We start from the raw sequence: 12380 nt of genomic DNA, 5'->3' as shown, positions 1-12380 counted from the left end.
TAATTACATACAGTAAGATGAAAATGGCCTGCAAATCGGTACCTCAAAAAGAAAAAGATTAGTAAACTTCACACAATTTGGTCTCCATTTTATTCCAGATCCATTTGTTTTCCTCCCATCAACCATGCTCATCCTTCCAGAGGCATCCTTTATTTTCAAATTCTCTCAAGTACTGTTCTACTCGGGGAGTTTCTCTGCTCTGGAATGGCCTTACTTGCTGGGCACATGCTCCTATTTCAAGTCTCAGTCACTTCCTTGAAGCTTTCCCCCAACACTCGGGGAGGACCGCAGCTCTTTGGGCACAAAGTGGTTCTCACTTTCCCTGTTCCGCGGCTAGTTTTTCCCAGTTACTGAGTCCTTTCCCCAAGACAGAGGGGGGTGTGTGTGCGCGTGACGCAGCTCGTCTTCCTTTGCGTTGCAAGTGAGTAGCCCGATGCACCTCACAGCGCTAAGTGTTCAATAGTGATACTGCCAGTAAGTGGCCATAAACGTGTGTTTTCACAGCGTATTCGCATGGTCTCATTTGTCTTCCCACGACAACCTACCTGATGAAGTAGCAGTAACTGCCACCCTCTCCTCTGCTGCCCGTAGCGCGGTGAGGCTGAGTCTAATGATCTCGCACAGCGCCAGTCAATAGCAAAACGTGACTAGAACTTGCTCCTCGGATTCCAAATTCCCGGCTCTTGACGCCACGACACGACCAAGCCAGCGCCAGCTTCATAGCAGGACTTAAACTTGGAGAGGCCACGGCGGTCACACTTCCGGACGTCGGGCTCGGAGGTGCGTCCAACCTCCGCTGGACTTGGGACTTTTGGGCTCCGGCAACACCGACTGCGCTGGACCTTGGACTACATCTCCCATAGAGCCGTGGGGCGAGCCCTCAGGCGATTGGCTGAACTAGATCAACCAATACAGCCGCGACGTGCTCGGACTGACCAATCACAGGCCGGAGGGGCGGGACCTCCCGCACAGAGGCTAGATTGAGCGCAGACACTAACGGCGTCGTAAGGTGTCCCAAAGCCCCGGGGGCCTGAGGTGCTCGCTCCCGTGCCCGGGGCGCCGCGTCGTCCTCCGCGTCGGGTCCAGCCCGCGCCTTTCTCGCGAGCCGGCCTCGGGTCGCGCGTGCGAGGCCGCCAGCCCCGCGCCGAGGACAGGCGGGGTAGCGGGGAGAAAGCACGTGCTGTAGCGTGGCGGAGGCCGAGGACGCGCCTGTCCCCGCCGCGCCGCGCCGCGCCGCCCCGGGTCCAGTCCACGGCAGGTGCCGCGCGGCGGGCTCCGGGCCCCTCGGGGGCTCCAGCGACCCGGGCCTCGGGGCCGGCTCCGCGTCGCTGGCTGGCGTCGCTTTTGGCCGTGCCCTCCTGCGCAGAGTGCGACTTCCCGGCTTCGCCGCTGGCCCGCGGAGGAGGAGACTCGGCGTCATGTCCCCGGCGCTGCCCGCGCTGACGCCTTCCGGTAACGCTGCCGCCCGCTCTCCGGGGTGCGGTGGTTTGGTGGCTCCCGCCGGGGGCTCCGAACCCCTGGGGCTGTCCCCGCGGGCGGGAGGGCGGAGGAGCGCCGAGGAGCGCCGCGGCGCCGCTCGATCCCTCCGCACCTGCTCCCCTCCTCCCCGGCCCGGCCGACCGCCCGCGGCCGCCGAGCACCGCGCTCTCCCCGAGCGCCCGACGCACGCTCCTAGCGTGGGAGCAGCTGTGCGGTCCGGGGCAGCACGGCCCGGCAGGGCGCGGTGGGAGCTTGCCCTGAGCTGACGCCGTTACTAACCACGTGTTTGTTGAGCACCTGCTGTGCTCATCCGAAGGGAGCTTCCTGATCCGTTGGGAGACAGATAAGGAAACCCAAGAACTATTTAAAACTTGAGCGAACGCTTCCTTTCCACACCAGGGGTGGAGCAGAAGTTCTGCAGGCTGCAGTGTGCAGGGAAACACTGTGTAAAACGGGCAGATCGTGGGTCGTGATGGGGAGGAGTCATCTCAGGGGATTCTGAAACTGGTGGCTCTGAGGTCAACACCGACAAAAAACTGGTCTAGCTCAAGAACTGGCAGTCATTTCAGCTTTATAATGAGCGCTGGGTCTCGGAGGTCATCCCTGGTTAACATTTGGGGTCAGACATACCCATAAAAACACGGGACGAATGAGGTAGGAAATGTAGAAAGAAGAGAATAGTCATACGGACCAGACAGCCGCTGGCTGTGACGAAATAGTCAAGGGAGGGGGTGAATACTGAATTCAGAACTCAGAAGGGCATTTATCAGAGGTGAGCTAGTGACCCTATTGGTATTCTAGGGTTCTGATATGGGACTGGTAAAATTGTGCTTGAAACCAGTGGAAATGTGACAGAAACACTTTATCACTGTTGCCATAAAAGAAGAGGTGGTACTTCTTTGAATGATACCTCTGCCTCGTGACTTCTTGCCTTCCCATTTAATTAAAAAAGGAAATACATGATTTCCTTTTCATCTAAATATTATCAGCAGCACAATGCCTTAGCTAAATGAGGGAAATGCAAAGCAATATACTTCTGTTTTCACTGTGAGAGATACTGGGGAGAATCTGCCCTTTAAGAGCCTGATTAGTCAATGGTAGACTGTACAGAATGTTCTGTGCACAGTGAACCGAATATATAGATAAATATGAAGGTGTTTTGGTTATCGTTGCTCTTCGTGGGCTCTCAGTGACTGCTCACCTTACCAGGGGAAATGAGAACTGTTAAGGTGACTTACTGTTATGAAAAGGTTCTGGAGGGGCAGCGCTGATTAGAAACCAGTGAAAGACAACCCCCTACTGGAAGAGCTTGGGGAATACATAAGGATAACAGTGAACACTTAAAACCAACACATCTGGGAAGAAGGCCTCTTAGTTTCCCTAAAAGGGAAATCTTAAGCCCTAAAGGATAAATCAGCATGTGGACGATGTAGAAGCAGTCAGTTTTTAAGGGCCTCCTTTTGGGTGGGGGGAGTTTTGTATTCAATGCATCTAATTCCCATTTTATTATGTATCTCCTTTCATGTCACTTGATGTTCACACTTCTCTTGGTCCCACAAGTAGCCTGTTTCCCATATTGCCATGTATTCGTACATTTCCTAGTACTCTTGTCTGTGTAGGTATTTTTAATTGATATAAATCGTATCTTGGTAGTTACCAATTCCTGACTCTTGGACTCAGTATTACATCCTCGTAGTGTAGCAGTGCAGTACTCCCCAGGAGCATCCACCACATTTTACGTGGCCATTTCCCAAGGTTGTCTCCAACTTGCCACTCTCCCCAGTGTGTCACTCCTATGAACATCCTCTTCCATGTTCTCGATGGATCTGAGATTTTGTTTGGGGAATCTATCCTGGATTGAGATTGCTGGGTTTTCTGCATAGTTAATTTTTTACCAAGTTCTGCTAGGCCTCTCTCCAGAATGGCTCTGTCCAGCAAGCATACTTGGGTTCAGATTTTCATAAGCATTATCCAGTCTCCTAATTTTTGCCCATCTATTGGGTGTAGACGGGTATCATCTTGTTTTAATTCACATCTGATTGCTAATGAGTTTCAGCATCTCCTCATATAGTTGTTCGGTATTATTTTCCCTTCCCTTGACTATTCGTGTCTTTATAGGAGTTCCTTGTACATTATGACTGTTGGTCCCTTTCAGTTTTAGACATTGCAGAATCTTCCTCCAAGCCATAATCTGTTTATTATGTTTGTCTATGGTAACTTTTCTTCTCTTTTCTTTTTCTTTTTCTTTCTTTTTTTTTTTTTTTGGTAACTTTCATTTAATAAGAATCTTAGTTTTTATGGAACCAAATTCATCTTTTTTTAATATTACAGGTTGAGCTTTTTGAGTCTATGTCTTTCCCTACTTTAAAATAATGAAGATATTCTATATTTTATTTTTTCTTATTTTATAGGGATGTAGTTTAATAGTATGTTATAATATTTAGTGGGACAAACAACCTCTTTCTACTTTATCAATATTAATTTAGCTTTTTCTGCACTTTTAGTCTTCCACATAGAATATGTTTGTCAGATTTCTAATTAAAAATCAGATGTTTTGTTTAGAGTTAAAAAAAAGCTTTGATCTCTTGCATATATGATGACTCCTTTCACATCATTTCAGAATTTGTATATGTGGGGGTGGGATTGTTTTATGGCAAATAGTAAACAGTTCATATGTCTGGACTGAGAAGTGACTACAGCAGGGACCCATGGAAAAGTGCTTAGACTTTTTATGAAAATGGGACGAGAAGAGAGGCGTGCTCTACCGTCAGACCTGCAGTGGGTACGGAATTGCTCTTCCGTAAGTGCAGAGGGAAGGCAAGTAGAGTCCAAGCTGTAAGAGGATTATGAGGTGGAGGAGGGTGAATTTTGGAGCTCCCAACAGAAGACTTCTTTGAACAGGATTGTAGAATCTCCTACAGATGGAGAAGGATTTGGAGCTAAAACAAAGGTTTAGATAGCAGATGTGAGCTGTGTTGAAGGTAGCCAAGAAAAAGTGAACCAAGGAGGAGGCTCAATGTTAGAAATTCTCAGGGACTCCAGTTAGCACAATTTTGTGGCTTTCTAGTATTCTTAGAAACTTTCTCCACACATTGTTTTTCCCCCTGATTTTGAAAGTTGGATTTTCACTTTCTTTAAAGCAAGTGTGAAGAAAAGCCTGCAGGATGAGATTGAAGCCATTCTGCGGGAGAGGATTATGGTACTGGATGGAGGGATGGGGACCATGATCCAGAGGCACAAGCTGAGTGAAGAAGACTTCCGAGGTCACGAATTTCAAGATCATGCCAGGTCACTGAAAGGCAACAATGACATTTTAAGTATAACTCAACCCAATGTCATTTACCAAATCCATAAGGTACAGTACCCACCACGTTTTCTGTTCTTATCCATTATTCTGTGAGCAACTTCCTGTGCCAAGAGCTTTGGAGGATACAGAAGAAAGAAATGATTCATTCACAAAGAAGGTGTTGGACATCAAATACAGGTCCTGCACTGTGATGAGCATTTGGGATAAGGAGATGAGAAACATAGTTTTTGTGCTTTCAAGGCAGTTCAACTCCAGTGGAAGACCGTAAAAATCTTGGACAAATTGAGATTGTCACATATGCTACTTTAAGTCACCACAGCAGCCCTTACAAAGGTGGTGGTTATTCATTCTTATTTTGTAGATTTGGCAGTTCAGGATCATGGAGGTTAAGGAACGTCCCTGATGTTAGGGAGGATTCCTGACTTGAAATTCCATGCTCTTTCATTCCATTTTTCTGTCTGCAATAAAAAGTTAACCAACATAAAGAAATCAGGAACAAGTAACTGGGGGCAGTAGATTTTTAAAATTTAGAAATAGGGATCCCCGGGTGGCTCAGTGGTTTAGCGCCGCCTTCAGCCCAGGGCGTGATCCTGGAGTTCTGGGATCGAGTCCCACGTCGGGCTTCCTGCATAGAGCCTGCTTCTCCCTCTGCCTGTGTCTCTGCCTCTCTCTCTCTCTCTCTCTCTCTCTCACTCTCTCTCTGTGTCTCTCATGAATAAATAAAATCTTAAAAAAAATATTGGAAATAAACCCAAAATGGAATTGTTTGATAGGTTGTCATCAGAATTTCATAGAATTACAACCAGAAGAGATATTAAGTGATTGAATCTGTTTTCCTGGTTTGAATTCAGTTGGAAGGACAACGCATATTTACCAGTGAAGGGAGAAAGTTTTATTTTCTTGAGAAGGGCATTGTTACAGGTGTTTCAGGTTATTTTATTTTATTTTATTTTATTATTTTATTTTATTTATTTTATTTTATTTTATTTTATTTTATTTTATTTTATTTATTTTATATTTTTTTATAAATTCATAAGAGACACAGAGACATAGGCAGAGGGAGAAGTAGGCTCCCTGTGGGACTGCAGTACTCAATCCTAGGATCCCAGGATCATGACCTGAGCCAAAGCTCAACCACTGAGCCACCCAGGTAAATCACCTGAACAAATCACTTTGTGATTAACTGATCCATCAAGAATGGAAAGGATCATTCTGTTGTGTGGTCAAGACTTTGTTCTAGGTAAGATGCAGAATGGCATTCATTCAAAGAAAAGCAAAGAATGCCTTGCCTTTGCTTATAATGAGAATTCTAGGTACTAGAAGATTTAAAATTGGTCCTCGAAAAGGTGTGATTCTGCAGGAAGAATGCTAACTAAGTTTTTCTGGTAGGCCTTGAGAATATGTAATTAAATCCTATTATAAAATCCTAGTCTCTTGTAGATTGGGAACGTCATCATGGGTATGACTTGCTTGGTATGGTTACAAATACACTTCATGTAATGCAGCTGATGAAATCACGTGAACTATCATGCCCTGTGGCTTCATCAGTATTATTCATGTAGATTATCACTAGATAAGAAGCTTCCGCAGGGCAGGAATTTATGCCTGTTTTTCACGACCAAATCCCTACTGCCTAGAACATTATCTCCCACACAGGAAGTGCTCAATAAATATTTGTTAAAGGAAAGAATCCTTACTCTTTGTATTAGGTAGGCATCTAGATGGAACAACAAGGTTCCCATGATAGGTCCATGAAGCAAAAATGGCTGTAAATACAATAATGTCTGCCTGGGTGTCCCATTTCTAGAGAACTGGAGAACATGTGTTCATGGATGAAGAAAGGAAACAGGATGGTTTTCTTTTTTCTCACACATGACATAAATCAGATCCCCTGAGGTTTAATTTTAATGGACTATCCAAGTTATACTTGTAATGTAATGACAGTAAGCTGCTCTGGTTGTAATGTAGGTGCCTGATCTTAAGCTTTTGGTTGCCAAGACATTCATTTCAAAGACATCCATCTCCTATTAAACATGACACCTACTAGCTGAACAACTATATAGCAGGCTAATCCCACCCATGAAGTTCTGCTTTTGGATGCTCTGGATGACCCAGACAACTGACTGTTTGAGTGGCCCTATTTTTTTTCTTTCCACACCCTGACTCCCACTCTTATGTTTTAAATTTGGCAATAAAGAGTGAAACTGTCAAACCCTAGGTGTCCCATCCTTGTACCTCAGAGAAGGCAGAAGCTTGTGTCTGTGGTCACTCCACCCCCCCATCTGCCTCTTGCTCCTTCAAGTGTGGCCCTGGGCCTATACCCTTCAGGACTTCTGCGTAGTACACTTTTTTCTCCCCAAAGTTCCCTATGATTGTTGCTGAAATGCATTTTGCAATTATCAGAACCACAACTTGGACTCTGCCCAGGGAAACGTTTGTGGGAGCTGGCCTCAAGGAGGACAGGTGAGTGCCTTGGGCATTCTAGTGGCATCACTGTCACAAAACTGAATTCAAAACCTCTGTTAGCCTCTAGAAATGCTGTCCTTAATATCCTCCTCTAATCCTGACAGAAGTGAGGAGCAGAGAAATTCAGTAGCATGCCTCATATCACACATTTTTTTAAATTAGCAAGAGTAGGATTGGAATTGAGGGTTGTCCTGCCTAGGGTTTAGGCGTGGGATATTGAGCCAGGAAAAAAGGCATAGAGAAAGGATGAAGAGCTAGAAGAAACACCTTTTAAACTATATATCGTGGAAAATTTCAAATCTACACAAAATTGGAGAAAATTGAATTTAAATTTTTTTATATAATTGTAAGGAGAATACGTGTTTAGTGCTTAAAAAAGAAGTAACTAGATAATATAGAAAGCCATAAAAGGGAAAATCAAAACCAGGACATAACAATAACAAGACTTAACTACTATTCACATTGTTTAACTTATATTTTAATCTAGTATTTATACTGGGATTTTAAAAATATCTGTAGAAGGCAACTGTTTGTGTACATGTATGTTTTAAACTTCTTGGTCTCATATTTTACATTTCAATCAATTTTGGTTTCTACTCAACAATGCTTTTGGCGATCTTTCCATGTCAGTATATGTAGATATACACAATGTTTTTAGCTGTCACAAAGCATGTTACAAAATGGTTATATTTTCATTTCTCCAGTTTTTTCTAATTGGTGGATATTCAGAATGTTTGTCACTTATAAATATGTCTAAATCTTGGTTTTCATTTCCCAGATATTCTGTAAACAGTGTTTATCACTTTGGGAGGGGTTGGGTTAATTTACTTTTGGACGATCAAGGGAATTGAGAGATTCCAGGGTGTTCATCAGATTAAGGTTGAGAAGGTGTTGTCCTAAAGGCAAAAGGAGGAAGACAGGTTTCAAACATGGAAGACCGGAAGGCACCAAGATCCTCAGGGTTCTAGGAGGAGTGCGGATCTGGCTCAGATGGACCAGCAGATTGGGACTGAGACAATTATGGGCAGACCTGGGCTCTCGGAGACAGCGCGGTTGCCAGTGGGGATCAAATTGTGCTGAGACTGGAAAGTGCCATCCTAGGCCAGAACTTGTGTTACTTGTGTCATTGTACAGCCACCCGGTGGAGTCGGGTTCTAGTACTTTCCAGAGAGGAAAACGAAACTCAGAGTTTAAGGAACTTGATTCCATTTATATGGCTTAGCATATGAACTTCATCTGAATTCAAGCTCTGCGTTTGTTTATTTACACCACATTCCTTTCTGTGAAACACTTATCTATTTCTGCATCTCTGGCCCGTAGTTGCAGTGCCTGTGCTCAGTGAATGGTCACAAGGTGTGTGGTGGTGGTGGTGGTGGTGGTGGTGGTGGTGGTGGTGGTGGTGAGCAGACGTGTCTGTTGTGGAGAGACAAGTTCTAAAACTCCAGAGCAAATGATACTACTATCTCGTTGCAGGATTACTTGCTGGCCGGGGCAGATATCATTGAAACAAATACTTTTAGTAGCACTAATGTTGCCCAAGCTGACTATGGCCTCGAACACTTGGTAAGAGTTCCATTTTGCCATATCTCTAAGATGTTCCTGAGCATGTGCTGCATTGATGGTTGCTAGTGAGAAAACCTCCAGAAGTTGCAGAGTCAGGCTAATGCCTAGCTGTCTGTTTGTGGTCAGCCTGGAAAAACCATTTGAATCTCTCTTCTGGTTATGAATACAGCAGACCATTCATTTTCTAACTGATTTCTTTTGCGGGCAAGTGACCAAGTGAAAACGAGCTTGTTGTGCAGCATCTGCTGATAAAGGTATAAAGATTGGCTCTGTGCGCACCATTTTTATGTACTGGGTGGCAGATTTGTTTTTTGTTTTTTTTTAACTGTGGCAAAACACATGTAACATAAAATTGACATCTTAGCCATTTTTAAGCATACATACAGTTCAGTGGTATTAAGTACATTCATGTTGCTCTGCAACCATCACCACCTTCCATCTGCAGAACTCTCATCATCTTGTAAAACTGAATCTCTATACCCATTACATTAAATAATCACTCCCCATCCTCTTCTCAGCCCCTAGGCCCCAGAAACCACCATCATTACTTGCTTTTATTATGAATTTGACTCCTCTGGGTACTCCATGTAATGTCTGTGTGGGATTTTTCCAGACATGCCTCTGTTTCAACACAACTCTGTCTTCTCTCATGATGTTGGGACTTTGTGGGAATCTCATGTCTTTTGGGTTATCAAGGGAAAATGATTAGTTTTATGTAATTTAGGGCAGGAGTTGGCAAACTTTTTCTTTAAAGGGCCAAGTAAGTAAATATTTTAGGCTTTTTTGGCCATATACAGCATCTCCTCAACTTTCTCACTGTAGTGCAAAAGCAGCAATAGACAATATGTAAACGAAGGAGCTTGATTGTGTTCCAGTAAAACTTTATTTATAAAACTGGACCAGACTAGATTTGCCCTGGGAGCTGTAGAATTTGCCAACTCCTATTTTAGGATATTCTGGTTTCTTAATTACTAAATAATGAAAATCCACAGTGCATAGGATCTGGGAAGGGGTCCTGAGGACTGCAAGTCTAGAACCTTCCAACCTGCTATGGGAAAAGGTTTCAGGAGGCTTAGGAACCTCTTTAAATTATAAGCATTACTCTATGTGTGCTTACTTTTTTATTTCCTAGTGAGACCTTTACTGAATTCTAAAGAGGTTGATAATCCTCTCCAAAAAGTTCAGAACCACTGAGTACAATCGCTATACAGTGAAGGAAATCAGGGCTCAGAGAAGTTGCTAAGGGAACTGCAGGTGCTGAGAAGATCTGGTCCTTGAACTCAGGTCTCTTGCCTCTGAAGCTTTTACTTTTTCGAACTAACAGAGTATTTAATGGCATCAGCTTATTCTTTGACCTACCAGATGTCCAAGAGATTGCCCATTTTTACCAGTTAGCTCATAGCTTAAAAGAAGAAGCTAAAAGCAATTCTCCAGGACTCTTGGCCTTCCTGCTGCCTCCATACCTGTGGCAGCTGATAGACCTTCTCGGCTAAGATTTACTGAGTAAAACTGGCTTTTATAAGGTCATGAATTCCTTATTTATTGTGTAGAGGAAAAAAAGTTCTAGCTAATGTTTGTGGTTGATATGTTAGGCCTACCAGATGAACAAGTGCTCTGCAGGAGTGGCCAGAAAAGCAGCCGAGGAGGTATCTTTCCAGACGGGTAAGGGACTTTTTCTTCCTCTTTTTTATTTTACAAAAATAATTCTTTTGAGATTCTCAGCTATAATGTGCTGTTCTTATTGCACTTTTTCCTTTTGTGACAAGTGGCCCACTAACAACATGGCAGACACTGATTTGTACTTGTGTGTAGGTTACTCCTTTGCAGTTTCATAATCAGAAATCCATATCTCTCTGAATTGATTCTGTCTCTCTGGGCCTTAGGCTCAGAGTTTACTGTGCATTTTCTTTAGTGGGGGTTTTAGCTTAACTTTGTAACTGTGGCTACTTTGTATATTTATAGTTATAGCTTCTTCCTATATTTGCAGCTAACATGATTTTCCTCCTTTTTGGAAGCATAGTATTAGGTGACTAAGATGACAGCTGTCCTGGTTGTTATGATTAACATTAAGATATTTGATTTTATCTCTTTAAAGCTACCCTCATCCTTGAGATAGGCTTACTTAGGTAAAGAGATACTGCCTTTAGAGCATTTTCCACTTCCTATTATTAATGTCCTTGAAGGCTCTGTGCGGCACAGGAGCATGGTGTTAGATTCAGTCTTGCTGGGACGTGAAAAGTAGCTCCCTGAAATAACTCGCCTCCTGGCTGACTGCCATAACATGACTTGGGCGCCAGCTGGTGGGGAGGCTTTGAGGGAGGGAAAGGAATAGAGGAAATGTATAGAGCCCCTCAAGATTTGGAAATGTAAAATTATTGCCAACAGAAGAAAATATAAAGCAAAGTGGCTAAGTTGGACACAGCATACTAACAAAGACTGAAGCCATTCCTGGGAACTCTGCTTCTGAGAGAAAGTGTTTAAATCCATGAATGTGCGTGGACTGCTACCCCAACAGAGCCACAGGTCAGAGAATATTAAACCTGCCAAAGCAGGGAAAGATGAGGACATTTTTCTGAAACGCACATTATTTAGCTTTGGGGAAGGTTACCTGCTCAAAGGCTGGGTTATCAACTAGTCAGTAGTCTTCTCCAGTTAAATTGAAAAGTGTTAAGTAACCCAGGTTACTGAGTGGTTACCATCTACCAGAAGTGATGGGCAGTGTTCCCCCTGGCTTTGGTTATGACATGTAAATGAACCTAACTTTTGAGGCTCTCTTAGAAGCACCTAGACTCTAGCCTGGAGGAAAGGTTATTAAATAATTATGAAAAGAGCTCTTAAAGTAAGATTTGGTCTGTCTCATACTTTAATTTTAGGCTTTATAATTGCTGATCCTGATTTAGTATCCCCCACCCTTACCCCGCCCAGCGAAGGGTGTGCAGCACGGTACTGGCAAGCATCGCAAGTTGTGTTAGAATCTGTATTAAGTTCAGGATTTCTTAAGAATAAGGGGAGATAATTTGTCCAAACATGGCTGTAGAGATAGAAAAGGGTTAGTTACTGAAATGCTTTGATGCCAGAGAGTTGAGAATTTGTTGTCTTTTGGATTGGCTTAGCAATAATATGTACAATTCCCTGTATTTCATAATTTTCCCAGTGGGGCCCAGGACAGCTCCCATCATCACAGACACATTTTCAGTCAAATCTGGTCATTGTCTCACTGAGTGTGATAAGACTGTAACTAACCTCTTGTTGGTCCAGGATGGGTCAAGTTTTGTTAAATTTTTTTTTTTTTAAGTTTTGTTAAATTAAGAATGTAATTTGTGCTTTTGTATTTCAGTTGTGGATGAAGGACTATAGACTTATGTTCTAGGGAAAAATCTTAGAGCCTTTGTTGAGTCACAACAAAAAGGTCAAGCTATTTAGAGATTCTTTACACTTGTTTTTCTTTTCCCAAAGGAATTAAGAGATTTGTGGCAGGAGCACTGGGTCCAACTAATAAGACACTGTCTGTGTCCCCGTCGGTGGAAAAACCAGATTATAGGAATATTAGTGAGTATCATATTTG

The 12380-nt window shown here is 43.4% G+C and overlaps 1 protein-coding gene across 6 annotated transcripts in view; it reads left to right on the top strand.

The window, feature by feature from the left end:
- Positions 1 to 1026: 1026 nt before the first annotated feature.
- The window catches only part of MTR (5-methyltetrahydrofolate-homocysteine methyltransferase), a 107636-nt gene continuing 96282 nt past the window's right edge, over positions 1027 to 12380 (top strand). For 3 of the 6 annotated variants that reach the window (XM_038533819.1, XM_038533823.1, XM_038533822.1), the window contains exons 1-6: positions 1027 to 1452; positions 4620 to 4834; positions 7190 to 7249; positions 8726 to 8815; positions 10408 to 10477; positions 12272 to 12364. In XM_038533819.1, coding sequence (XP_038389747.1) covers positions 1419 to 1452; positions 4620 to 4834; positions 7190 to 7249; positions 8726 to 8815; positions 10408 to 10477; positions 12272 to 12364 — 562 coding nt within the window. In that variant the 5' untranslated portion in view covers positions 1027 to 1418. Of the gene's footprint in view, positions 1453 to 1738; positions 2134 to 4619; positions 4835 to 7189; positions 7250 to 8725; positions 8816 to 10407; positions 10478 to 12271; positions 12365 to 12380 lie in introns of those variants that run through there. The other 3 variants (XM_038533821.1, XM_038533820.1, XM_038533824.1) reach the window with 3 other exon arrangements.

Source organism: Canis lupus, chromosome 4 (assembly GCF_011100685.1).
Source record: "Canis lupus familiaris isolate Mischka breed German Shepherd chromosome 4, alternate assembly UU_Cfam_GSD_1.0, whole genome shotgun sequence".
In the NCBI taxonomy this organism is placed as follows: Eukaryota; Metazoa; Chordata; class Mammalia; order Carnivora; family Canidae; genus Canis; species Canis lupus.
Note: the sequence above shows the minus strand (reverse complement) of the source record. Positions and strands in the feature narration are given on the sequence as shown.